Source organism: Clinocottus analis, unplaced genomic scaffold (genome assembly GCF_023055335.1).
Source record: "Clinocottus analis isolate CAN_PGR_092001 unplaced genomic scaffold, fCliAna1.0.p SCAF_3, whole genome shotgun sequence".
NCBI classification, from domain to species: Eukaryota; Metazoa; Chordata; class Actinopteri; order Perciformes; family Cottidae; genus Clinocottus; species Clinocottus analis.
Window position 1 is genome coordinate 20459279 of NW_027176042.1, and position 27933 is coordinate 20487211.

The 27933-nt window shown below is 40.3% G+C and overlaps 3 protein-coding genes and 1 long non-coding RNA gene across 4 annotated transcripts in view; 1 reads left to right on the top strand and 3 right to left on the bottom strand.

The window, feature by feature from the left end:
* Window positions 1–2727: 2727 nt before the first annotated feature.
* LOC137796582 (protein phosphatase 1 regulatory subunit 12B-like) lies at window positions 2728–10927 on the bottom strand. The gene is made up of 7 exons (XM_068594586.1): window positions 10592–10927; window positions 6777–6793; window positions 6522–6660; window positions 5410–5511; window positions 4979–5029; window positions 4824–4874; window positions 2728–3737 (listed from the first exon to the last, which is right to left on the bottom strand). The coding sequence occupies exons 1-7, from the start codon at window positions 10718–10720 to the stop codon at window positions 3651–3653; spliced, it is 576 nt and encodes a 191-aa protein (XP_068450687.1). The 5' UTR covers window positions 10721–10927; the 3' UTR covers window positions 2728–3650.
* A 2335-nt stretch (window positions 10928–13262) lies between these two features.
* LOC137795964 (ring-infected erythrocyte surface antigen-like) lies at window positions 13263–16786 on the bottom strand. Its single transcript, XM_068593569.1, has 4 exons — window positions 16385–16786; window positions 14999–15471; window positions 14745–14892; window positions 13263–14603 (listed from the first exon to the last, which is right to left on the bottom strand). Exons 1-4 carry the CDS (start codon window positions 16781–16783, stop codon window positions 14076–14078), a joined length of 1548 nt encoding a protein of 515 aa, XP_068449670.1. The 5' UTR covers window positions 16784–16786; the 3' UTR covers window positions 13263–14075.
* Window positions 16219–27933, top strand: part of LOC137795966 (uncharacterized) — a 41124-nt gene continuing 29409 nt past the window's right edge. The window contains exon 1 of the long non-coding RNA XR_011078564.1: window positions 16219–16736. This is a non-coding gene — a long non-coding RNA (uncharacterized lncRNA). The remainder of the gene's footprint in view (window positions 16737–27933) is intronic.
* On the bottom strand, window positions 17990–27858 carry LOC137795994 (immunoglobulin-like and fibronectin type III domain-containing protein 1). Its single transcript, XM_068593622.1, has 22 exons — window positions 27771–27858; window positions 27523–27662; window positions 27139–27238; window positions 27021–27047; window positions 26648–26690; window positions 26354–26549; window positions 25892–26005; window positions 25626–25788; window positions 25222–25494; window positions 24768–25013; window positions 23835–23959; window positions 23543–23684; window positions 23143–23436; window positions 22727–23026; window positions 21925–22101; window positions 21236–21364; window positions 20748–21056; window positions 19718–19803; window positions 19437–19629; window positions 19019–19315; window positions 18184–18510; window positions 17990–18071 (listed from the first exon to the last, which is right to left on the bottom strand). The coding sequence occupies exons 1-22, from the start codon at window positions 27856–27858 to the stop codon at window positions 18067–18069; spliced, it is 3774 nt and encodes a 1257-aa protein (XP_068449723.1). The 3' UTR covers window positions 17990–18066.

Genomic DNA, 27933 nt, shown 5'->3' on the forward strand with positions numbered 1-27933 from the left:
TTGCCATAATACTGCATGACCGTCTGGTTTTCTGTCACTGTTTGTCCTCTGTGCTATACGATATGTTACGATATGCCTGGGCTACAAGTTATGTAATTATTACTCATTTCTGCTTGCACTTGATATACAGTCTGTGTTGGTCGCTGACCAATGAACTGTATATATTTTAAAAAAGAAAAGAAAAAGGAGAATATTTGCCGGCTCCTTGATTTTCTATCTCAGTGTACCGTAAGTGTTTCCTTCATCTACTCCTGCCAGATGGGTGTCAAGTCTTTTAAAGTGGATTAAATGTCAACACATTGGATTACTTAAATGACTTGTAGCCCATTTTTCCATCCATATTTCAATTAATTGTACCTCCACATCTTATTGCTATTCAAATACACCTGCTCTCCTGTCTGATTATACGTTTTAACGTAAGAAATGAGTCAGTAACGCTGATGAACTAAATATACCTTGATTTTTTAATGCCATTATAGTTTATTACAGGTTGTTGTTTTTTTATTACGATTGCTTCACTGGATTCGTTCTACGTCATATTATTGCTGCATATTATTGATGCAGAGGAGCTCCAGTCATGTAATTAAGCAATCAATAATCTTTTCATTCCAAATGTCCCTTTATGAGCGAACACGCAGTTTGACTAATGGATTGCAATGAGATGAGCTGGTTTTGTGTCACTGTCGCATGCTCTGAGATACTGATGCTGTGTGTTACCATGCCGTTTACAGTGTGGGGGCTTGTTTACCCCTGAGTGCTTTTCTTTTTTCTTTTTCTTTTTCTCGGAGTCACTGTCATTTACTGGCACATACACCGTCATTTACAACATACATGAAGATGAACAATCATAATCTTCATGACAGTCCATCTTTCAGAGTATAATGTAGCTATCGCTCTGTGTTTGAGGGGCTGAGAGAAACACACACACACGCACGCACGCACACACGCACGCACACACACACACACGCACACACACTCTCCATTCAATAAGCTACATTATTCTTTTCCCACGACGTGTCCCAGGTCATCTTTTCCTGGGATCGTTGAATAAACTCACTCTCATCTACGTATATGTATGAGCTGCCATCAGATTCTGTCTCCTATTTTCGTGTATTTGCCATAGGACCAATAGTATGTGTTTATTGGTGTTCTGTTAATGGACTATATGAGTCTGTCACTTTTCTGCAATGCAGGCAACAAAATCCCCGTCTTCCTGGGTCTCACAGGCTAGCTGAGCACAGAGCAGACCCAAACAGAGCAGAACATCATTCGCAATGCAATACTGCCAACCTGCTGCTTTACTACCGGTTCCTCTTTAGTCCTCTTATGCGAACATAGCCATGATACAGAACACCCAAAGACCTGATCGTCACCCGACCTAACTCCATCAGGCGTTCACTTTTTCCGAGCAACAGAGACGAGGGCGAACGCGTGGACGTCTCCCTTGACTCTTGTTTTTGTCTTGTTGTAGAGGTGTGTCAATAGTTGTGCCTTTATGTGATCTGCATGATTTATTTCCATACAAAATCCATGTTTTACAGCAAAAAAAAAAAAAAAGAAAAAGGAAAAAAAAGAAGGGGAACAATTAGACCACAAAACTTGTACTCATATGTCGCTCTATGTAGAACTGAATTACTCAAGGAAATCCAAAATATGGGATGTGGTCAGGACATGTCTGTGTGTTGTGAAAATGTAACCATAGGAAATAAAGGCATTTTAAGTAGACGCGTCCTGTGTGGTGTGTAAATGGACCAGAGGGTGCTTTCCCGCTTTCCACCAGTGGGTGGCAGCATGCGCAGGATAAGAAAAATACATTGAAGAGTGTTGAGGAGCACAGTTCATAGCCACTTCTCTGACAAAACATAAATGGGACTATGAGGCTACAAAGAAGTTTGAGTTAATCTGAGATTAGGTTATTATGCATGACATTTTATGCTCCCTAAAAGAAATTACACTGTTGAGACTTATGTGAGTGTTCTTCTTCAAATTATCAATACCATATAATAATCTAAATTAAATATGAACAGACATGAAAATAAAAAAAAGTCCCATTAATGTGAGAATATTAATGAGGCTCATTAATCTTCAGAATGTAATTTAGAAGATAAATTATGGCCAGAGTGGCGCTTCTAAAGCTTTCATGAAAATTGGTTTTCATTTGTTATGATCAAATTGAATTTAAGGGAAATTCCCACATACAAGAGAATTCTCTTTATTTCATTGGTTGTTTTTTTTTTATACAGTAGTGCATCTAAAAGTTCCTTGATACAAAAGTTGTTCTTGAGCTTTGGGTCATTTTACATGATCTTCACCAGAACTTCTCATTTGTTGAGTTTAAAGGTTCTCTATACGAGATTCAAAGCCTTAATACAGCAGCAAACAACTATTTGCTCTGTCAAGACGAAGTGGAGTAATGTTCTTCCGAAGCTGAACATTAAGTCGACTCCCTCATTGTGCCTTACTCAAGCTTCTCTGTGCTTTATTGACGTAGCTCGGCCGGCAGCGTGCACCGATGCAGGGTGTCTCCGTTGTGCTTCGCTGGTTAGCTCATGTTTAGCACTGTTAGCTGCTAGCACTGTTAGCCGCTCGCCCTCGGCTCAGCTGTCGCCATGTTTGTTTGTGTTTTTTCATTCAGTCAATCATTACAATGCAATGAGTAGGGGCACAATTTAATATACAAAAACAGAGAGACTGAAAAGGTTAGCCGCTAGCTGCTAGCTGCTCAGCTGTCGCCGTGTTGAGAGCCGTGTGGAGGCAACAGATGCAGCCACGAAGTCCAGGTTCAAAATTCACTTCTGATCTTCGACGCTACAGCCGAAAAAAAAACAATCTCACCATCCGCTGAAGAAGATCATGATCTTCACCTGACTGAAAGCTCCAGAACGGCGACGGCATGTCCGAACCCTCGAGGTGAGTTTGCTTTGTGGATTTTCATTACTTGATTCATATATCTTACAGGCAAGTATGATTTTACTGGGGCGGGGGGGTTAATGCATTTTTGGCTTTGTGTAATAGTTTATTGCAGGTGAAGAGGAAAAGCGTGTCATTTGTGACATCATACTTCAAGGTAAAGCTCTTGAATCAAAGAAGACGCTCCCACGCTCCTGAGAAATGTAGCTCATCCATCATCCGCTGTCCCTGATACCTCGGAGCCCATTTTATTTTCAAGGTCTACATATGGAATGTAAAAAAAAAATTAAATCGCAGTTTCCATGGTAATACCCAAGTGGAAATACCTGCAATACTTTGTCCATATATGTATGTCTGGATCCTGTTGACATGATTACACAGTTTTATAAATGCTTGACTCCTGAACAGTTTGTTCATGCTAACACAGAAGAGAAAAACACAGGAAGTGGTCGTGTTGGCATTCGCCTTTATCTAGAAATATGTTAGGAGTATACAAGAACTTTAATTTAATATATCATTATTATAATAAGGAATGTGCTGCTACTTTAGATACAGTACGGTAACATGACACTTTAACGTCTGGTGTAAAATGTGTCTCGATCCCTGCAAATGTTCCCAACATTACAAAACTATACGAACATACATTCTGTCTGAGGATAGGATGACTGTAAGAAGAATGTAGGGATAGAGATGGCTTTTGGTATCCGTCACTCTTCTTCTCGTCCTTCCTGCTCTCGGTGTCACTTGGACAGTTTAGTGATGACCCGGATTAAAGCTCCATTCTCGTCCTTCAGCCTCTGGTTCTCCACCTTCAGCTCTCCTTTAACCTGAAGAAAGAGTACGAGACGATGGGCGTGGATGTGAAATTACATGTTGCTCATAAACTGGAGGGCTCATTGTGCTGGGTGGAACATATAATAATGATGAATAGAAGAAATGAAAACATTAAACAAGACGACAGGTCTACCTCACATGCTGTGTGTGAATTGTTACCATATGAAAACTGTACAGCTCATTTTCTTGGGATTTACTTTTAGTCAATTCATATCTTGGTAGTATTTTCATATGCTATGCACAACATCCTTGTTTTGATTAACACAAGATGTTAAGCCTCCATTACATCAACTTTTTAGGCCCAAACTAAAAGAATATTCTAATGTTCAGTTCAAGCTGAAGCTGCGCTGGAGAGATGAAGAAAGAGGAACTTTTGTAACTTTAGAAGACCAACTCAGTTTGTCTAACTCAGACTGCTGAAGCCTCATTTTGAATTAATCTGAATCCAGAATGACTAAACCAGAAGAGAAATTAGCTTCACCCAAAAAGTATAATCTCGTCTGAATAAAACAAATACTATCCCACGCGCACACACCATCTTTTTTAACACTTCCAGCGACACACTGACACAACTGGAACAGACGAGCTCATTTGAATACCCTCAACAACAGTGCTCCTCTGTTGTGGATATCTATTTTCAAACCAGCATCCCGTGTTTGTTTAGACCTCTTATTCACAGATAACAAGAGGTTTTTTTGTTGGCTTCCTCTTGGGCAAAAAACACAGCAGACATCTGCGGGCGTCAGACTGCAGATGAATACTGATGGCTCGCTCGCTGCAGTGTCAAAACGCTCTCACATTCCACAGCCGGCGGAGCATAATGGTGACAAATGATGTCAGCTGAAACCGCCGCAGACAGAGCCGCTGACACCGCCGCTCCAAGTCCCGCAGACACTTTACACCGTTTGGATTTGATTGTTCGTTGTTTTCCTCGTGTCAAATGAGCTTTACGTTCTCCCGTGTAAGGGGGGGTTCTGAAATATTGTTAGCTATTATTATTTTTATAGGAGACTGACTGAATGTGAAAAAACAAGTGAATTTTATGTAAATCCCCTCCAAAAAACTAATATATAAATTACCTTTAACTGTTCTTCCATATCTGATATCCTCTTTTGTAGACTCCGACTTTCCTGTAAATAAAGAACATTCAAAAAAAGTCACTTGAAAAAATGTAAACTCAGGACCAAGACTTTGAATAAAAACTTTAAATGTCCGTATAATCCTGAGTTCATACCTTTTTTTCGGTCTCAAGCAAGTTGGAGCCACAGTCTCCTCCTCTCCCCTTCTGCATAAATGAAAGGTTATTACAAAAAAGATTACAGTACAACGCCTTGAAGCGGTGCGGTTACAGGTGCTGTATTTTCATAACAGTGAGCACAAGTGACTCATGTAGGATATCCAATATCCTTTCACTTATTCCAAAATTGCAGCCTCCTTGTATAACTGCTATCTGTCATGTCGCATTTCTCCCCAATTACAGCATTACCTGATGTCACCATGAGAACGTCTGGGAGGCATTTCTGTCTGCACCGACCAGAATAGTCTGAATGATGACTTGCAGAAACTTTCTGATTCATTTTTTTAGGTGCCTCTGCAGCGACCGTTTCCATCAGTTCCTCCACCCTCGTGAATCTGGATCTGGCACATTTACTGCGCGTACCGTACCTGCGCTCTTTGCAGCTGGTCCTGAATCATGGCCAGTTCCTGTTTACTTGTTTCCAGCCTGGACTTCAGCCTTTGATTGGTCGCCAGGGCCTTTTCGTACATCTACAAAATAGGATCTTGTTAGCCAAAAAGGGAGCGTTTGATTGTTTTCACAGCTCGCAGACTAACAAACATCAACGTCGACGGCTGAAGTGAGTGTTTGTGTGGTTGTTTTCGCAGTTAATACGCAACTAATTATTTTTTTCCGTCGCTGAGGACTGAAGTCAACATTTGTATCTCAACATTGTCTTCTGTGAAATGTGGTACAGATTTTCAGGTCGCCGCAAATGCTAATTACTTTGTTTATTCCCGGAGAGTTTAGCAATTACAACAAACAGAGCCGCTAGCGTGGCTGGAGACTCTCTGTCTTGTCTTTAACAGTCACTTTCTTTATTCACTGATATGAACTCCCTTTATTGAGCTGAAGATCAGAATCAGAATTGGTTTATTGCCAAGTATGTTTTGCACATACAAGGAATGGGGCTTGGGGATCGGTGTGTGACCATAGACATCGTGCAATAATGACAAAAACATAGTGGAGAGATGCAATGCATGTGAAGTGAAGTGTCCCGGGCTTTGTTGATGAGATTTGAGTTGAGATTTGAGATTTAGAAATGTATCCTTCAGTCTATAAAACGTCAGGAAAATAGGGGAAAATGTCAGAAAACCCAAAGATATTGAATTTACATTCAAGAAATTTGAATACATCAGGAATTCTTGTTAAATCAAGGACAAAAAAAATCACTCACAAAACTTCATGCCAATTTATTTTCTGTGGTCCAGCGGATTAAATGACAAGTTGTTTCTATTTTGCTGCGTACTTTTATTTTGAAATCTCCCGGTCGGTGGCGCAACATCCTCGAGAGGCCGGATATTCGACTAAAGCTCGGCCATCTTGTGGTGTGTTTACAGGAGGGCTTTTCAGCCGCTCAGTAAAGCACCATGACGATAACCACTGGTGGAGTTTAAAGGCAGATTCTTGAAGCTCATGGATTGTCGAGTGTTTCCACATGTCGTTCATTTGTCGTTCAGTCCCTCTGACTTTTTCTCAACATGCAGAAAGCTTCACCTGCCTTCTTATAGTCGTTGTTGGCCGTCTCCTCTTCTGCCCGTTTCCTTGCAGACAGCCGGTTCTCTCGCCGCAAGAAGTAGGACTCGGCGTGGTTCGTCGACGCGTCGTTGGAGACGTCCGAGGATCCAGACGAGCTCAGTCTGAAAACACAAGAGAGGCATTATCGACTATTCAAAGTTTAATGTCACTGCGATGACTTGTTTGTCCTGTCTCAAATGTCTTTTCTGTAGTTAAGGAGTGATTTAGAGTCGCTTACCTCGACAGTCTCTCGTGCTAAAAGAGAGGAGAAAAGATTTAGAAGCGGCAATCTGACAACCAAACCAATGTCATTTTTGTGAGCACCTTCCTGGGGATTTTATCTTCCCAAAGGTTGAAGCTTAGTCCCAAATTTAAACGTTACAATGGCATGAACAAGTCCTGCGATCCCATCGCGAGCAGTCTTCTCGGTGCTCATTACCGCCCGAGTAACGACGTCACGCAGCTTGACTTCCTCGTTTGTTTTGACGGGCTGTTTGGTCGTGGCTTTGAGATTTATGACGCAATCCGCAAACGAGGTTGTCCTGTGTACCATGTTGACCATTTCCTCTGCGTAACATTGTAAACATGCCGTCGCAATGCGCACAAGACATATCTCATGGACGCGTACAATGTCAGCAAGTACATTCATTATCAAAAGATCTCGACAGCAAAGCTCAGTGGCTCTTTGAAGTGACATTACCATGAAGGAATTCCTCATGGAAGACTTTCCTTTTTTTTTTTCCTTTCCAGTTTTCCAAGAAAAGGTTTATGGCGGTCTGAAATACCAGGCCGAGTCAAAGAAGGAGAGAGGAAGTGATCTCTGAAATAAACTGACAAGCAGAGATAACTAAACACATCCAAAAAAGGTAATAGTTCTGGCGGTGGCTTTCACAATGTCTTCATTATTGCCTGCTGAAGTTCGAAGGGTTATGCGGTTTACTCCGTGAGAGGCTTTCCCTCGGGAGAGCAGAACAACAGCTCGACAATAAAAAAAAAAACTCCCTAAAATAAATGACAAATTATAGCCTGATGACTGCAAGGGACAAAGGTTTAGTTATCGCCAGTAAGGTGATATGAAGCCAAGTAAATGATGCAGATAGTCCGGTAACATAAAGTGTCTTATTGAGCCACCGTGGAACAATTTAAACAATATTATCACAAAACATATTTCCTTATTTAGTGCTTTTGATGATGATGATGATGATGATGATGATGATGGCAGAGAGTGCTGTGTAACACATGGTCCCCAAGCTCACATCGGTTTTCAATTTGGATTTCTTCTGGTGACTGTGAACGCCATAGTTTACGATTACATATATCATTTTTTTTTAACATACGTGTTTAGTCAAGGATTATGTTTTTTTTTCTTGTTTCACTCATACTTTTTAAACGAGTCTGTAGAAAGTCCGTATGGGGAGGAAGGTCCGGTTGGTGGAGAGCTTAAAAATCATAGCGGGTTCACCTGAGATACTGTTACGAACCAAAGACCTTTTTTTGCCTAAAGTTAACCAACAAGTAGTTTTACTTCCTAACAGAGCCGAGTACTTTTGTTTTGAAGTTCAAAGTATTTTAAGACAAATTATGTTCGGTTGTTTAGTTGCCTAAATCTAATAAAGTTTGGTGGAGTCTATGTTTTGACTTTGTGTTTTGTTTACAACATTAACCACTTGTTTCAAACATTACTGTCAGAATGTCATTTTGTAGCAGTTGCTAAAATTGTATTCAGTGCAACGCTTCAAGTGATTACGTTATTTTATTTTATTTTGGCGAGGCTCTATGGATGGCAATGTTGTTCTGTCGACTGCTTTGGTACAGACAAATCTCAACTTCTGGATGGATTATGATGAACTTTCATTTATTCATTAATGCATCCCATTGACTTAAAGTAGCAATACACAACCTTCACTGCATTAATATAGCAGCAAACAACAATTTGCTGAGATATAGAGTAATATCTACGAGAGAAGCCGATGAAGCCACTCTGTCCAATACTTTGCTTTGTGTCCAAAAACCCACTAAATGACTTCCCCATCAGCTCAGCTGTACTTTGTGTTTGCTACTAATTAGCATCAGCTTGTTAGCGTTGTCCTTGTGAGCATGTTAGCATGCTGATGTGAGAAATGACATAAGCTCTGCCTTCGTGAAGCCTCCCATTGCTGCTAGCATCACTCTAGGTGAGGACTTTTCAACAACAATGCAATTCAAAGTGCTTTACATAGACGATAAAATGACATGAGGGTATAAAACAGCGTGGCCACATATCCTCTCTGAACCTCCTGAACTCATCCTCTCCATCTTCAAATGCTCTCAGATTAATCATGAGAAAAGATAATATGTCTATATATATCTTCCAGTTTTTATTATGTTCACTAATGCTACAAATCAATATGTATTAACTTAGAAGAGGTCATTATCCAGCCTTCAGCGATTTCCCATCAGCATATATCAGAATAAATGACGCACTGAATTACTTATTGCTGCTGACACAACTGCTAAGACAGTACATGCAGTTCCTTTATGCATTGTAGTCTATTATTTTAGATGCATAAACTCAAGCAAAAGGCAGAACGGTGAACAGTTACACATCCAACTAAATCATGGAGCTGGCAAGAGGATTCCTTTAAAGACGAAACAGGGCTTTCAGTGACAGACACTATGTGTAAACACAATGATATGCCTCTGCTCAGACATTTACAAGATCTCTGGATCTTCCCCAGACTCTGATGTCAGCTCCTTTAAGACTCTCTCTGGACACTTGGATACGCTCGGTAAACGGCAATTAATGATATACAGTGTGCAGACTGGGAGAACGCTCTGGTTTAGATTAGGCGACAGCACTTATAAACAGATGCTGATGGAAACACAGGCTTTTGTGTCCCGTGCATGTGAGCGACTCTGTCACTAAGCTGTCCCCCCAGCCTTTTTAGATCCATAGAGGAACTTCTTGCTTGCTGACCAGCTATTCCCAAGTGGAAAATGTGAGGTTCCCTTAGGACTAGCAGAGAGATAAACATCCATAAATACTGCGTCTGAGTTCCCACAAGCCAGTCCTTAGCGCTCTCTCCCTCCTCCTCTCTGTTCTCCGTCATCCTGTCTTTCACCCCCTGCTCTCTCTCTCTCTCTCTCCCTCTCTTTCTCTCTTCCTGTATCCCTCTCTCTGTGCCTCTCCATTAATCTTTCCCAAGTGGATTCTACAGATAAGACTAACAGCTCGTTATAACTTTTCTTTGGTTTCACTTACAAGTTCTGTTCCTCCGTGCTCATGTACATCAACAGGCAACTGAGTTTCACACGTTGTGTGAGTCATCACCAGCCCTTAGAAGCGCGTCAAAGGGTGAGAAGAGATGCATCGGTATTGGGGGGGTGACTCAGGGGGTCCAAGATGCGTATCATGGAATATAATGTCCCTGTTACGCGAATAGAGATCAAGGCAAATGCCCCCCACCCCCAAAAAAAATCTAGAAAACAACTTTATAATCAAAACAATTCATGTTGGTAAAGTTTAAATTGAATAAAGAACATGTGTCATTCTAATCAGCAAGTATGGTGCGTTATTTTTTAAATATTACACTGATGAATATGGTAAATGGATACAACTCCATCTGCAACTGTTTGGAAATGATTAATGGTCAATAATAGCGCCCAAATACATGCGTGAAATGATATGTTGAGCTTTAAAAGGCACCGATTACGCCATCTCTTGAGAAATTCTCCTTCGACATGTACGTTTACTTGATTGCAGCACGATATAAATGGAATTATTGCAATAATGATAGTGCTGTAGACAGTGCGAAGTGGTTTGGAGGACATTAGAACAATCCTTAGTTGCATTCCAACAGCTGTCACATGTAAACAATGCTGCTCAGATTACACGTCCGAGCATACAAACACACAGGAATACCTCTGTGGCTCGTTAGAGACGTGTGTGTGTGTGTGTGTATGTGTGTGTGTGACAGGGAAGGCACTTTAATGTTAGTGTTTGCATCATGTCAGCCGTGGCTTTTTCCTCTAACCAAACAGACACTGGGGAGATTAAAGACAGTCCGGCCTTACCCTCGGGCTCTTGGTGGTGGCTGTGGATGAAGTTGGAGAGGAGTCCGAGAGCGACTTTCTGATGCGTGGCTGATCTTTGTTGTGAGAAAGTAGAGACGACATCGCTCCCAAAGCGGCTGGCCTCCGCATGCAGCTGTGATTTGGTCCAAAGGACTTCCGAAAAAGTTTTTTTTTCTTTTCTTTTTTTGTCTAAAACAACAAGAAAAAGAGCAGCAAAGAAGATGAAGAGGGATCTACTTATAATCCACCGACTGAGATTCAATTCTGTTCCTGTTTCCTGCGTTTGAGTGAGCAAGTGTGATCTTCCTGTGATGGGGAGATGTTGAATATGTGATGAGCATGAAAGAACTGCACAAATGTGAGAGCCGTGGAGGAAGTGGTGGGACTGGGGAGTAGGCGGGCAGTATTGTGTGTGTGTGTGTGTGTGTGTGACACAAGGATTTGACAGCAGTATTGTGTACAAGGGCTCTCAAGGGACTCTGTCTTTCAGCCAAAAATGGAAAAAGTAAAGCAGCATTATAGTCTTGGTGCTTTTAGGGTAGTTTCTGGAGATAGAAATGTGGAAGTTGTTTCCACAATGTGTGTATTATTTACATCTCAGCACTCTATTTTGGTTCTGTGTGTAATGCACAGGAAGTTGTGCTTATTATAAGTGTGCGTTTTTTTTGCGCTGAAAATAAGTGATTTTACCACACTTTTTGTACAAAGAGGAAACTGTGGTTGAAGAAGATTTTTTACTTAAGTAGCACTACTATAAAGCTACTTTGTTACTAGTAAAAATTCAAAATGTTACTACAGTATAGAAGTATCAAAATGTGCTTAAAGTACTAAAAGTAAAAGTACTCATGGTCCGGAATCATGTTTATTATATAATCAGATTATAAATACTGATGCATTATGTGTACATTACTTTAATGTTGCAGCTGGTAAAGTTACAATTCATTTAAACTACTTACTATACTACTAGATATAATAAATCATACATTATTAGTTGATTTAATTTGGTTTGAATCAGAATCTGCAAAGTAACTAAAATTGCATGTTGTCAGATAAAATTGCAACATTTCCTTCTGAATTGTAGAGTAAAATATGAAGTAGCATAACAGGAAACTACTTGTTCTTCAAAAATGTACTGAGTCATAGTACTTGAGTAAATGTGCTTAGTTACATTCCACCACTGTGAAAAAAAAACTGTTAAAATGGTAACTCCTCAATCAAAACAATTGGTTGAAGCTAAATCTAGAAGTAGAATAAAAAAATACACACAGTTGAGCTGGACAAGCACATATGTTTGTGTCAGAGTGAGATAAAAACAACAGGTAGGTCAGAGGCACAAATATACTGAGCTGAGACCTGTTTTTTTAATGAAATCAAGCTGGAGGCTGCATGTGTTGACGGTTAAGACGGGTTTACATACCTTTCTGACTGTGTTACGTGACACAGTTGCATTCATTATGTTAGCACACGTCATTTGTTTGCAATTTATTCTCCTAAAAAGGGAGTGCTATCTGTGTTACTCTACCAGTAAATGCTTATGGAATGGGACATACATTTCAAAGCAAGTAGCCTCCACTGTGAAGTTTCACACAAAATATTTAGCATGGCTCAAAAATCTTAACGTCTTAACACGGTGAGACACACCACATGTATAATTCCATGTCTCCATTATTAGTGTGCTTCTAATTATTTCCAGCCTGAGTTAAGAGTTGGCTGTCAGAGCAAGCCGCTTCCTGCACCTGCTGCAAACTAATCACAGAACTTAATAAGACGAATAGTTTCTCGAATTTCCATTCCCACAGTGACACTGATGAGCGCATGTGGTGCTCCACTCGCAATGGCTCCACAGTATATTTTTGGAGAAACGATTATATCTCAGCGAAAAAGGTAGGAGTTGAACTGATGTTTTCTGTGGTCATTTGGTTCGTACAAAAGAAAATGGCGAGTAATGTTCCGTTGTTGTAGTGACATCACACGTGGTCATCAGTGATGTTGTTGCAGCTAACCATGACGGCCACCTTGTTAGCTAGGTAGCTTGACCTTCTCCGCAGTGGCGGGGGTAGAGGCGGAGGGGCCGTTCGGACGAGCATTGATGCTTTTCTGTTTGTTTTCTGTAACATGTAAGTAATTAGCAAATTCCACCATTCTTAAATGCTAAACTTGTTAAAGTAAAATAAGCCATTGATCTAGTGATAGCGATGCGCTTTCTGAAACTGTTGCAAGAGTGTGAATTAAGCATTAAATGTTACTAATTTATTCTGGCCCTTTAGCCTTTGTAACATTGTTTTATTTGTTGCAGCAAAATCTAATTTTTGGAGAAATTGTGACTTGCTGCAAGTCGTTTTAGTTCGTAGAGAAGTTAACTCCCTCAAGCAGTCACAATGGTACATAAAAACGGCCACCGCTTAGACCATCCTGCTTTGTTGCTTCGAATAGGACTATCTGTTCTGCTCCTATTTTATTTGTATGCGTTTTATTTATTTTTGGGATGAACACTACTGTTTAGGAACATCAAATTAACAATATAGAAATGGTGTTTAACATATAACAGTTAACCTATTCTACATGTGAGCTTGTCTCCTACTTGTCATCATGCTGTCCTTTTTGTTGTTCTGTCCTGAGAGAATAATGTAATTACTTCCATTTATAAAATACAATCACCATTTAAGGTTGTGTAGGAGGAGCTGGTGACATCTAGTGGTGCAGTGGCAGATTGCAATGAACTGAAACACGGTGTGTTGGACCCGCTCCATATGTAGATATAAATGGCTCATTCTAAAAAGGTAAAACAACAGAGTCCTTACCATTAAAATAAAAGTCATGAACCACTCAGATATCCCCTCCTTTTTTTTTTTTTTTTAGAAAAAGTTGTGTTTGTTGATTCTTCTTTAACATTGCGGTAGTAATCAGGCACCACCTGCTGGCAGAAATAGCACTTTAACCTTTTCAAAAAAGAGGTTCATGATGAGAGAACAGAATGTACCAATGTACCATGTGTAGAGCATGTACACGTGTACTATAAATAACTTCACTGAGAGAAGCACTCCGTATGTACTTGTGTTAAATTACAAGCAGTAAGTACAGTCACAATCATGTCTGTCAAATTGCAAAAAACAAACTTTACATTTTATACTCTCGTACACTAATCTCTTCATGAACAAACAAATCAAATGCAGTTAATTAAATATCAAATCTTTTTGACACCAACTGTTCTAAAACTTTTTTCAGGTTTGACAAAGGAATTCTCTCCTTTTGTGACTTTCAATCGTTCCAGTGTTTCTGCCGACTGTACATTTGTATATTTAATTGACAACAGTTGTCAAGACTAACATTTATAAAATTTAAGTCATCTCCAGAACAAAACAAATACTTCATATAATTTGTAAGAAAGTGTGTCGCATGCGTGTAAAAATGGTTCCCATTGATCCTAATAAGACTTAAAAATCACAGTCTTATGAACTACTGATTTCCAGGAGAATTTTAAGTCCTACACATCCTCATAATTTCCGTCCATGAAGACCTCGCGATTCAATTCACCAGAATCTTCCACTACAGTCTTTTCAACTTCTTCGGATACCTCCTCTTCCAAAGACTCGTCTAAAACAAGACTGTCTACGGTCTCTTCTCCGACATCCTCTTCGGCAACCACCTTACTCTGTTCTGTATTGTCCTTGTCTTCTTCCTCCTCCTCTGGTGTAATGTCTTCTTCCTGCTCTGGTGTAATGTCTTCTTCCTCCTTTGGTGTAATGTCTTCTTCCTCTTCTGTAATTTCCTCCTCTTCCCCTTGCTCCTCTACAATGCTCCCCTCTACTTCCTGTTCCAGTGGCTGTTCTTCTTGCATAGCTTCCTCCTCCTCTGCCTCCTCTTCTGCTTCATCGTCATCCTGTTCGTCCATATCTTCTAGCTTCTCCTCCATCACCTCAACGGCATTCTGTCCTGTAGTGGAGACGAACTCTTCTGCTGCCGGACTCTCCTCATTTGATTTAGCTTTCATTGGCCGAGAAGGATTCGCCAACTGAAATTGACGGATATGTTATTCATTATTAAAACTAAAGGAGTTTGGCTTTAAAAACAATGTAGTACACTGTCACTAAATATTTAAATTGATCAGATAAAAGAAAAAATACTTTGAAAATGTAGGGTTTTTTTTTCTTACCCGGGAGTGAAATGTCTGAAGCTGAGTCATGAGGCTGCCGCGAAGCGTCTGTGAAGTGAAATACTGCTCATCCAGAGTCATCTGCACTGAGCTGAGCATCTCCTCCAATGCCTGGGCTCGCATGACCTGCTTTGCCTCGACGAGTTCCCTGAAAACCACAAACAAATCATAAAAGAACACTTCTTTGGAAAGTCAGCTAATATAAATAGTGTCGAGGCATGCGTATAAGAGCTGTTAAATCAAACCGAGCTCACTTTATTGCAGCCATCTCCTGGTTGTTTGTGTGAAGTGCATCTTGATGAAGGTCCATTGACTCTTTCAGCTCATTCAGGTCTGAGGCCTGCCCTTCTAACTGAGCATGAAGAGCCTCCACCGATGCAACCTGATCGTCAACTCTGGAGCATGCACTCAGCATAACATTGGTCAACCCAGCCACGTTTTCGGCCAGTGCCGAGCTGGAGCTCAAACCGGCCTTGACGCTCTCCTTCACAGCCTCAAACTCCACACTCTGGTTATTGAACATGGCCTGGAGGGTTGTGACGGACAGGGCGACCTGCTTTATCTCAGTCAGTCGCGTATCCGTCTCATCGTGGAGGGCCCACAGCTGCGCGTAGTTGTCGGAGTTCTTCAACTTCTCTGAAGTGGTCAGGGCAACGTCAGCCTTCTTCCGAGCCTGTTTCTGGGCCTCCTCCAGGGCAAATATCCTCTCCTCCACACTAAAACCAGTCTAGAGAGTAAGATAAAACATATTTAGCCATGTGGTTTGATTTTAGTTCAAACATGTTAAATCTCCTCTTGTCATTGATTTCTGTCAGACTGAGCTGTCATATTGCTTTAGAATATAGGGCTGGTATAATATATAATCTTCCGTGATTAGACAATATATATTAGTCTAATCTAAATGTTGTCTATAACTGTTAATATCCCTGGGTAAATTAGGCAATTGTGGGTAGTGTTAAAACAATTTAATAATCTTTGAGCAGTGTTATTTTTTTTATTTTTTTTAAGACGTCCCAAAACAATTAAGTTTCTTGTAAATATACTATCTCGATGAGTCTAATCATGGGACAGACAGCCAGTAACACTGGTGATAATGATGAAAGATATTTAGCATAAGGCTATTAATATTTCACAATAGCTGTCAGGGCTGTAAATGCCACTGAAAGTCAGGTCGTGCTAAATTTAACAAGCTTTACTATCAGAGTCAAGCCCGTCGTTTTAAGACATTGGACATCCATAGCTTTTCAAAATAAAGTCCCAGACCTTAGATTTTCAGTCATATTATCCTCTAAACGCCACAAACAACACATGTCTAAAAGAGTCCTCACCTATGCCTCCTTTTGTATTTGTTTGTTTATTCATATTGAATCATTGTCTCAAAAACGACAGTCGTAAATACATTATTTTGAAGGCATATCCCCTACATCCGGGTTAGGGAGTTAAACGCAGCTGTCTGCACTTGCACAGCCATGCACTGATAATTATCTCTCTCTGCGACGCCTAAATAACGTCCACGTACAACAGTTGTCGATTTATTTGACCATAGTACACGATAAAACTGAACTAAACCAGTAAATGCAAGTAACATTACAGTATTTAACAATGTTCTCGCAAAAAAACAAAAACAAAGTTAACGTCACCTGAGCGTCGGCCACCTGCTGGAGGTTTGCGATTTTCCTTTGCATTGTTGTAAAAGTCACCGACAGTTTGTCGAGGCTCTCCTGCTGCTGTGCACAAAACCACCCCATCATAGAGGCCCCGACGGTGAAGACGACAATGAACAACAAAACTGGAGTTTTGGAAGTAGTATGGGAGCTTGTCTTGCTCTTGGCCTGCGACACCGATGGCTCCAATAAAATGGAGGTGTCTTCCTCTTGCGGCTTCTTTGACTTGCGCTTGGTCATGGCAGCGGGAGGAGAGGAGGACTTGAAGACCTGCTTCTTCAGGGAACTGGATTCTGCAAAGTGTGGCTTCTCTTCTGGAGATACAAAGGTATCACATGTTTCTTCTTCTTCTGCTAGAGCCTTTGACCTAGTCATTCATTGGACCCCCATGACACCCATGACAGCAACTGTTGGGGTGGAGGGGGGCGTGGCAGCGTGTTATGTGACTGCAGTAGTGGAAGAAGAGCTAAGTATAATACCACAGTGTAAAAGAAACAACTAAATAAAATTGCAATAGTCTTGCATTCATAACATCCAAACTTACTTTCACAGGAAAGTGCAGTGGCATTAGCAACACAATGTGTATGCATATCAAATAATTAACACATTTAAAAAAACTACTGTGTTTATAACAACTATTAAAGGTTTCAGAATGTGTAATTTTTAGCAACTTTATACTTTTATAGCTGGTCCTGGTGTGCCCAGATGATGTGCTGTTGTGGTGCTTATTTGTAGTAAAGCATCACATTTCACAAGCTTATAAATATGCATGCAATTGAACCATCAGATTAATGTAGTGGAATCAAATTGAAACCCTAACCCTTCACTCTGAAAATGCAGTGCATTAGTAGTAATTTTAGTACAACATTAAAACACTAAATTAAATTCCAAATGCCTCTTTTGAAACTACTTATGTGAAGCATTTAAGTCTCTTTACCTATTTATGTCCTCCCTTCTGGTGCCACTCTCCATGCACTGACAGCTGTCATTTTCAAACCGACCAATGACGTGAACCCGTTGACAGGAAAGTGTATCGTGTCGCCTTTGTGTGTAATGGATCAGACTGTGGTGTTCAGGGCAAGGATTCCAATTCCCAGGGCTTTTTTTTTTTTTTTTAGCATTTTAATGTAAGACACCAGCAATAACAACTGTTCTGAATTCATAGAGCGACCCCAGTCTGCTGTATGAGAGAAAAAAAACATTTCCAGTGTCTCTCTACCATAATGCTCATTGTCCAGAACCAATAGCGGTGAGTAAACTAGGAAGAAAGTGAAGGCAGCTGCACTAATCTAGTCCAATAATAAGCTGCTATAAGGGCTTGTGTGTTACATGTTAAGTATAATTAAACAGTATAACTTAAACATGTTAACATAATACATCACATTTTGTATTTGAATTCTCAGAAAATAAAAGCAGGATGGTGAAATATCTTTAAAGTTGACTCTTAACAGTACAGATGTAACATATTCCCAAATGACACAAGTCATGTTTAGTTTTTTTTTGGTACTTTCGAAAGATATGCGTGCAAATAGTGGCGCCTCACACTAGCTGGAGCTGAAGTAACTTTAAATGAATGAGTCGCTACATTTTGGGTTATTGATTTAAAACGCAGTAAAAATCTTTTGGTTCAGCTTCTGTTCAGCTGCTGCAGCTCTTCTTCACTCTGTAAAGGAACATATTGAGACTCTCAGTTTGTTTCATTCACTTACCGCTCACTCAAATCATTCATCAGTGTCTCGACAAAACATTTCAAACCTCACTCAAGTGTTAAATACCTCTGACAACCAGTGTCATCGAGGACTCAGCCGTCCCCAGTTTGTTCTCGATGACCACTTTGTACTCCCCGTTGTCTCGGGGTCCCACCGTCAGTATGAGCAAGCTGCAAACTCCACACACATTGGTGATGTGGTAGTTGGTGTTTGTGTTCAGGCTGATGTTGTTGTGGTACCACGTCACTCGTGGAGCTGGATCCCCCCGAACTGCACAGCTCATGTAGCTCTCGTAACCCTGTGGAGCTGTGCGCGCTTTCAGGGGAACGATAAATGATGGCGGGGACTGCAAGTCGAGGGATTTTCTCTCTGGCATGTTTACTTTAAACTTTCCTGAAAAGCAAAGTTCAGACTTTTACAAATGGTCGCTTTTCTTCAAACTTTGTTATAACATTTTTTCTCTGTTTTTTTTTTTTTTTTTGTCTGAAATGTTCTACCACAGTACTTTCTATATGAATTCGAACCATTTTTGAATTATACAAAACATATTTTTAGTTGTATTAATACTCAAAATACTAAAGGTATTATTACAGCAGTATGGTTCTGACTAAGTGGTTGAATTCACAAAGAAGTTAAAAGTAAAATAAAACATCCCTTATTCCGTTTATAAGGTGCCTGTCTGTCCAAGGTCAGTATACCTGAGGGATCAATAGAGTTAAACAGTCCTGAGATCGGGTTTGGTGAGTGGTATGGTTTTTAAATTGTACAATATAAGTGTTATTCTGAGGCAGCTTCTGTGGGAACCTTCATCTGCATTTCACCATAGGAAACATGATTCAGTGAGTACAGCAAAGTGAGAATTCACATCCATGTCTTTGTGATTTTAACCAGAGACACCAACCTTTTTGACTTATGGTTCCAAACACGGGGCATTCAGAAGGCGATGAAAGACCCATGTCATTTTTAGCAAATACCCTGAAGTAATACTCCCGTCCGGACATAATATTGATAACTGTGAACTTATTGTTGAAGAGGTTGTCAGCCACTGTCTTCCAAGTGCGTTTGAAGGAGTCGCGCATGGATACCATGTAGTGTAGTCTGTCATCCCTCTTCTCATCTGGAGAGGAGGTCCAGGACAGAGTCACCGTTCCTGGGATGTTCTGATCCAGCTCCAATGGACCTGGAGGCTTGGGATCATCTACGTCCAGATTTAGAGAGACAGAGGTCCGAGTTACAAAAGTGTATCTTGTATGCAACAAACTGTACTTGCTATATCCGGCTCAGTTTCTAATCTTATAACCGTGCACGCTGTAATTTACCTGTGACTCTGATTTCAACATTGACGCTTTCCTGGCCGACAATGTTCTTGACAGTGATGGTGTAGATGCCACTGTCTGACCGCTCGGATGTGGGGATTAACATTTGAGAGCCTTTATCAGAGTTGGTAATGGTAACATGTTTGAACACTGGAGTACCATCTTTTTGCCACAAGATTTGTGGCAGGGGTGAGGCCTGTAGGCAGAAAGAAAATGAATTGGCTAATTAGGTTCAATATGTTTCCAATCAACCCATGAGAAGAAAAAAACGTAATGCACAATACCTCAAAATTGATGTTCAGACGGACAGTGTTTCCAGATCGTACCACCAGAAAGGTCTTCATGTTGCGATCTTTAAACTTTGGCCGTACTGTGAATATTAGAATAAAATGTTTAGATTCTTGTAATTATACAATTTAGCAGTATGGTAGTATTTAATTTTTCTTGAAATAAGTCTCATTCTTTATTCATTTTTAATTCTGTGCACTGTATTGCATCGTATATTAACTTTGACAGCAGTCTCTGCGTCAGAAGAGCAAAGCCAGTGCTGACGTCCCTCAAACATGCATTCTTTCTTACGGCCAACAGGGGGCGACTCATCTGAAAAAAGTAGTCTGATTTAATAAATCTTTATGAGAAAGTAACCCTACTCCTCACTTGATTTATTACCTCAGGACAACAGAGTTTATGGGCTCAATCGTAGTTTCAAGCGTTCAATACAGCATAATGCTAATAAAGTAATTGATAGTCCTTTTTAAGAGTAAAAAATACCATAAAGCAGGGTATGCTTTCGAGCGTGGCTACATTTTGATTGACGGATCACGAGTACAGAGTGTTCTGGTTTGGGAGTAAACCGTGATTTTGTGTTGGAACTTTAACCCTTTCATAGTGTTTTTTCACTTTGAGAAAGTTAGATATAACCTTTTTGGTTACCTAAAAACTCCTTACCCAGCATTGGGTTTTACCTAGCTCCACCCTCTTGTTTCACTTCTGTTTTAATTAGCCATTTATGTACAGGGAGCAAGTCTTCTTTACGGAGTCAGCCATGTTGCACCTCCATGTTTCTACAGTAGCCCAGAATGGACATACCAAATACTGGCACTAGCCAGAGTCTGTCGCGCTTTACGTTACCTGAAGACCACTGTAGTTCTCTGACATGCTCAGAAAGGGAGGGGTGAGCGGAGGAATATTCAATCTGCTTCCTTAGCACGAAATGTCACTAAATCCTGCACATTGCTCCTTAAACTGTCCCACCCTTTAACACTATACTATGTATAGACACTATAAAATCACTGAAGGAAAATCACATCTTACCAGGAGGAGGCATTGCAATGACGTAACTGTCGAAGCCATGAGGTTCTCCATTGCCTCCATAATTGGTGGCAATTACCCTCACCCAGTAGCTGGCCATTGCCTTCAAGCCAAGCACGGTGTAGGAAGTTAGAGTGATTGGGAGGGCATTGCAACGAGTCCATTCAAGGTTTTCTATTGGTCTGATCTCCACATAGTAGCCTTGGGCTTCATCCTCCACCCCTTTCATTTCTTTAGGTTTAGCCCAAGCCAGTGAAAATGTGGTGTAATTGGAGGATGTTAACTTCAGATCTGTGACTTTGCCTGGAGGTTCTGAAAATGCAGAAATGAGGTTATTGGCTCAACATTGTCATGCTTTTGTATTAACCAAAGAGTTACAGAGAGCATAATGTTGAACAGGTTCCCTATGATGCATCACTTAATTTATAAAATGTATTATAATTTTCAGTGGAGACGGCTGCAATAGAGTAAAATAATTCAGTGTGACTTACTCATTGGATCTCTTGCGATTACCGTGTCACATGGAATACTAGGATCTCCTGCACCAGACAGGTTGATAGCAGACACCCTAAATTCATATGCCGCCCCTTCAAAAACATCTTTCACTGCATACTTTGTATCTGTGGAAACAAAGATGTTTTGTTGTCATATTACTAGAAATGTTAAATTGTGGAGATATTTCTCCATTCTACTGCAGTTTGCCGTCCGCTTAGTTCTTCTGCTCTGGCTACCGATATTAGCGGCCTAGTTTCAACAATATTGGGCTGAAAAAAAACGTGCATGCTGCTATGCATACTGGAGGTGTGAATCTTCACGGGCTTCTGAACTCTGTTTTATTTATAAAGTCCTTTAAAACATCAGACTACATTCTATAATTTACAATACGAGCACCACCTCAGTGAAATTAACATTACAAATACAACATAAATCCTTATGCAGTGCGTTACAAGTGTGCTCTAATCTACAAAAAATTCTTCCTTCATGTAATTTTACACCACAGGAACTAGCTGAGCAGCTGACAGGCTTTAGTTAGTTGGTTGGTTGGTTTGGTTTGTCTCTTTAACTCTTACGAAGTACAATCACCGCATCTCACGACAGATGATTACCACAGTTAAATTTGAGCCAAATATTCACACTGTGTTATTTGTCAAATTTCTGCAGATTGCCATACAAGTTGTACCTGTAATAGGACCCCCTTGATTTACAAGGCTCCAGTAAGTTGTGCCTTTCTTGTTCTTTTCCAAGTTGTATCCCACTATTTTGGTTCCTCCGGTGTCACATGGAGGACACCATGTCAGATTGATGCAATCTTTAAAGGCACTGACCACTTTTGGCGCTGTTGGGGATCCGGGATAACCTGTGGAGGCAACGTGACTATTCTGTGTTATGCTTCATTGTTCTAATGTTGTTTTTATTAGATCCAAAGTTAATACATGTTAACTCCAGTACACCCTGTTTTATTCACCAAATAAAACCAGCAAGAGAGCATAAAAATGGCAGGCAAATATAGCAGACTGTACTGGAAAAAAATCATTTTTACATTTGATGGACACGCAGTGTACACAGTGTCTGCACCTCGCTGTGAGTGTGTTCTCAACGCAAGATGTTTCAACTTGTATTACTTCCACTGGGAGTTGGATGAAGTTATGTTTTCCTCTCATGCAAACATATTTCCATGATGCATTATGTAAACGATTGTCATGGAGCCAAGTTCAAATGATTAAAGCCTGGTTCTGATTTCTGGCAACTCCTTGTCGAAGCATCAGAAATGCCTAACCACAATAACAATCCTCTTATATGTAATGGCGATAGGAAAATCTATCAGAGTGAAGAATGAAATCATGAAAGAAGTTAAAATAGATGGAAAGAAACATCATCTTTTGCTAGCTTGTTTCACTCTGTTGTTCACTTTGCTTCCCAAGAGGTTTTGATCAGACGGCAGCCCTTCTGAAGCCAGCGTTGGGCTCAAGCTAAAGACTTACGTAATACACCAGCTGCTATGTCCTCTGTCTGCAGGTAATCACTGACGCCTTCTGCGTTCTTGGCTCTGATCCGGTAGCAGTATCTCCTTCCAGGGTCCACGTCTGAATCTTTATAACTTGGGTTGCTGCCGGGGATCTCGCCAAGATCTGACCATTTATTGCGCCCGACTTGCTGGCGTTCTATGACATAGTTGGTGACCGGGCATCCGCCGCTGTGTTTTGGTGGCTTCCATTTAAACTCCACAGATGTTACAGCACTTTCCATAATGTCCACCGGTCCCTGTGGTGGTGTGGGTTTGTCTGTTGATGGAACGAAAGTAGTCGTACTGTGAAAAAGGGGAAAATACTTTCTCTTCGTACACACGGAACAATGAGCAAAATACATGGACACTTCAAGTCTCTTTTTGACAACTCACCCAGTACGATAAGTTTGGAAATAGCTTCCGTTGTACCGAATTCATTTTTTATTTTTATTCTGATCTCTCCACCATCTTTCCTTTGACACTTAACAAGGCGTAGTTTGGTCTCAGTAGCGGATGTTTCAATCTTCACATTGAGAGCGGGCAAAAGCTCATCGCCATCCTTGAACCACTGTATAGTCATCGGAGCCCCACCTGAGAATGGCAGCTTCCATTCTGCATTTTCACCTGCCTTTACAATGACTGGCTTTGTGAATTTTCCTAGTGCATCGTCATCGATTATTGGTGGATCTTCAGTGTTGGAGAGAAAAGTTTTTGGTCAAACACCTCCACCCATTTTACCCAAGCGATAATTAATCAAATGATGCCAAACCATGTTATTGACTTTTATTCTGACCTTGAACATTAAGCGCTGCTTCTGATTTACGGCCTTCAGCTTCGAAGCAGTACACGGCTGCATCATCTTTTTTACAGCAATCAATTACCAACCTGTGACAGGCTCCATCTTTGATAATCGTTACCCCATCCTCACTGGTTAGCTTGCCAGATAAAAAGATTCAATTTTCATCACACAAACATTTGGATAAATGAAGACATGCAGTGCACTAAAAGGTACTAAAAAAGGCACTAAAAGGGATATTAATGGCAATAGTGCTATGTACACAACATCCTCTAAAAAATTGACTTACCAGTTTCCCATTTTTATACCAACGTCCCTCAGAGGTGTCACTGCTTAGTTTGCAAGACAGCTCTGCCCGTTGACCAATATTTGCAACGGTATCCGAGAGTCCACAGACGAACTGAACTCCGCGGTCTGCAAATAAGAACAAAGCAAATTTTGTGAAATCATCAAAAATGACTGTTTAATGTGTTTGGCCATATCAAACCTCTGGTCCAAATGGACCATTTTAGTGTTCCATTCCTTACATAAATATAATGTGGATTACATGGAGCAAACAATGTTGAAGGCGCATGCAGTTTTCCATTTTCTAACACTGTTAACTCTTCTAGTTTTCTTGTTTCCAGTCTGTCGCTCTCTAGTGGTCTATATGCAGCACTGCACAGTGTTTCATATCGTAGATCATCAAAGTCCTTTTATAGTTATTAAATGAAACGGTTGCCCTAAATAAAAATCGAATCATTTTACAAATACCATAAGAATATAACCAGAGTCTATTGAATTGCCCCACATTTTTAGTGTGACCCCTAACAGATAGTTTTCTGCCACTGAACTTCTTGTTGTAGTGAGTTATGTGTTATTGGAAAATCCAAACGTTATTACATTAGTTTAGAAATGAAAGGCCACATTTGAGAAAAACAACTTCCTGAATTCATAGATCTGATGTTTGCCCACTGCACAAGAACAGTTTAACGAAGTTTCTATTAAGCAAAATGCCTCAATTGACACATCACGTCGGCCCGTACTATCTCTCATATTTTAGTTTGGGACAGATTGTATTTTGTAGTCAAATCTTCAGTCCAGTACTGAAACACTTAATCAGTACGAACCCTGATAGCAAAGCTGACAATGTGACAACGTTTCGACGACTGGAACTAAAAGTGTAGTGGCACATTATTCAGTCTCCACAGAATGAGGGCTGAGCAAAACAAAAGGCTTTTACCTATGATAGTGTCAGGAACCAAAGGGCCGGCTCGTACTCGCTTCTTTTTCTTATCATATGCATCGTTGTCTTTATTTTCATCCTCTCCGTCTGTCAGGTTTTTATTCGTGCCGTCTCCACCCTCATCTCCATCGCCTCCTTCCCCCATGGCGTCCTTTTCAGCCCGCGCTCGTCCAGCCGCCTCCAAGTCGTCTTTCTGTTTTTGCAGCTTGGCCTGCTGCTCCAATGCAAGTCTACTCAGGTCATCTTGATTGCCAGTTTGGGTGCCTTTGCCTCCTTTACCATTTGGATCAGCTGAACATAAAATTACGGATATTGAGTCGTTAACTTTTCTCTCACTTGTTAAATAAGCAAAGAAACGAGAAGTGCATATCCAGCTGTCACACTATCAAGCTGAGTTTGCGTGTTTTTGAATTATTTTTTTTTTAATCTATAAAAAAAAAAGATCCCCCACCTTCCACTTTAAGAGAGGCACAGCTGGATGTTATGCCAGCAATGGCGTAATACTCTCCATCATCTCCCATTTTACAGTCTTTGACTCTCAACGTGTGAATGAGCTTGTCCTCTGAGACAGTGATCTCATATTTGTCCCCGTGGTCAAGTGATGAATGCTGATTTGACCAAGTGATTCTGTTGAGGGGTGTTGACAAGACGCACTGGAAGATGGCGTCTTGACTTTCAAAGGCCTTCACATCCTTAATCTTGGCTATGAAGTCCACAGCAGGCACTGAGAGAGGAGGTGAAGGGCGGATGGGGATTAAATGACTTGAGTTCTTGTTCCTGAATGAGCTTTTCATCGTCTCACCAACTGAAGGTACAATCATCCAGTTTATTACAGTTTCATTAGTTACGGCTCACCTTGGAAGTCAGTTGCAAGGACGTTTGCATCTTCAACATCGACCTGGTAAAAACCAGCATCTTCTGCCTCGACATCTTTGATGCTGAAAAGATAATTTGTCCCTGTTTTCTTAAGGCTATGCTTTGAATCGTCATCGTCCCCATATGGAAGCATCGTCCCATCCTTTTTTAGAGAAAAGGGCTCAGATTAGTTTTCATTTCTTTTTTTTTTCATTTGAGCAGTGATTGGTTACACATAGTTTATCCTGTAATACATATTAACTCACCTTGTATAAGTTAATTGCGCTGTTGGGATCATGTAGTTTCATGTCGAAGCTGAACTCGGCTCTCCCGTTTGGTTGCACTTCTATTTGTTTCACATTGTCCAGTTGCTCTACGACCTGAAAAGGATAAATGAAATGTCTCGTGTATCTGTAGATCTTTCACTTGAATGAAGCGTGGATGTTTTCAAGAAACATTACACTGGTATTACAACTTTCTTTCTTTTTTTCTTTACAAGTCATGCTTTGTAAGAGTAACTTAAGACCCTTTTTAAAATGTTTTTGTTCAGACATCCAGTGGTTTCACTGATCTAACTAATCTATCTTGAAACTTTCACCCAGACGGCAGTAAATCACTACTTCACAGCCTGGTGTGAAGTTACCCTTTTTAGAGTCACCAAAAACATGTTCAAAGGTTAAACAAAAACACAATTGCTCAGTTATTACAAACGGCATACTGCTCAGTACCTTTGCCTGCTCATCTTGCCTCTCCTTTTTCAGCTGGTTGAGTCTCTTGAGCAACCAGCGGAAGTCAGTAACACCAAAGTCAAAGCAGATTTTTTCATAGTCCTTCTTTGGTGCGCAGATAAGCAGCTCCATGAGCTTCGGATCAATTTCTCCCTCTTTTTTAGGCGGGAGAGGTTTCTTTTTTTTTTCAACGACACTAAAACAAGAGGCATAAAGTCAGATGTTTTTGGAGATCTCCAGCAGTACATGTTGACAAAAGATAACAAAACACTAGGGCTTGACTTTGAAACTTACGTTTTCTTTAGCATTTTTCTGAAATCTTGTTCTTGTCCATTTGCTAAAAGAAAATGAGATTTGAATTTGAAGGAAAATATTTTTTATCACAAATAACCCGACTATCAAGTTTGTCTAAATTCTTTATGGTTCTATCTAAACTGTAACTTGCAAACCCTGGATCAAATTAATTTGTAATAAGTCCTGCTCTTCAATTGCAGAGATGTTTTTTTATTTTTTTTGTAAAGTATCATTATTCTTAAGTCATTATTTGACCTTGTCCACTTCCATTTTTGTTGTTGCTTCTGAAATTAAAATAGATCATGACCTATCTAGAATTCTCAAAAGAAACTACATGAAAAGAGAACCGTCAATCTCCTTCATGGATCTTTACCGTCTTCTTTGGCTTTCTTCTTGAGACCTTGGGAAAGAAATCAGAACAATAGCAAATTCAGTCTTTTGAATAATTCACAATGACCATTTGGCAGAGTAATAATAATCTTGTATTTTACCTCCAATGACATTGAGAGTTGCAGTGCAGACAGCCATTCCATACTCATTGGTGGCAAAACATTTGTAGGTGTCGGCTTGATCTGGTTTTACATCGAGTATCTGGTGGAGCGATATTATAATATTTTGATTACGTCTTTAGGGCTGACTATTAGGCTCTGTCTCATATTGTAACAATCAATGAGCTCTTTTAATTGAGTACTGGAAGGTTGAGAAATTAAAATTAATAAGTGTACCATACTTTAAAAACAATTAAAATATACATGTTTAATTCAGCACGTGTGGGAGTATAGGAGAAAGGACGGGAATATAAGTCAGGATAAATCCTATACGTTTGTACGTTTTTATGAGATTTGGAGGCCTGTATTTAGATGGTGTTTTCTCACCTCGAGGATGTACTCTTGAGCTCTTTCATCGTATCTGGTCTTGTATTTTTCGGGGTCCTCGACCTCTCCTTTATTACGGCCCCATGTCACAGCTGGCGCCGGCTCTCCACTAACCAAAGCTTTAAAAAATCCTTTTTTACCTGGAAAAATGAGAAAAATACAGAAAGACTTCGGCCAGTGATGCAGTTGTAGATAGTGGTTGATAATGTTGTCGCAATCAACGCTTTATGTGGTGTTTTCCCATTTACCATCTTGAATAGTCATAGGCATTGGTTTCCGGACAAAGTCTGGCGTTGACTTTCCTACGGGCAGTTGCTCAACATACTGAGTGATCATGACCCCGGGAACTCTGGACCTTTTCTTAATGGCCACTGTTGGGAGCAGAAAATAACAGTTAAACTCTGCTGTGGG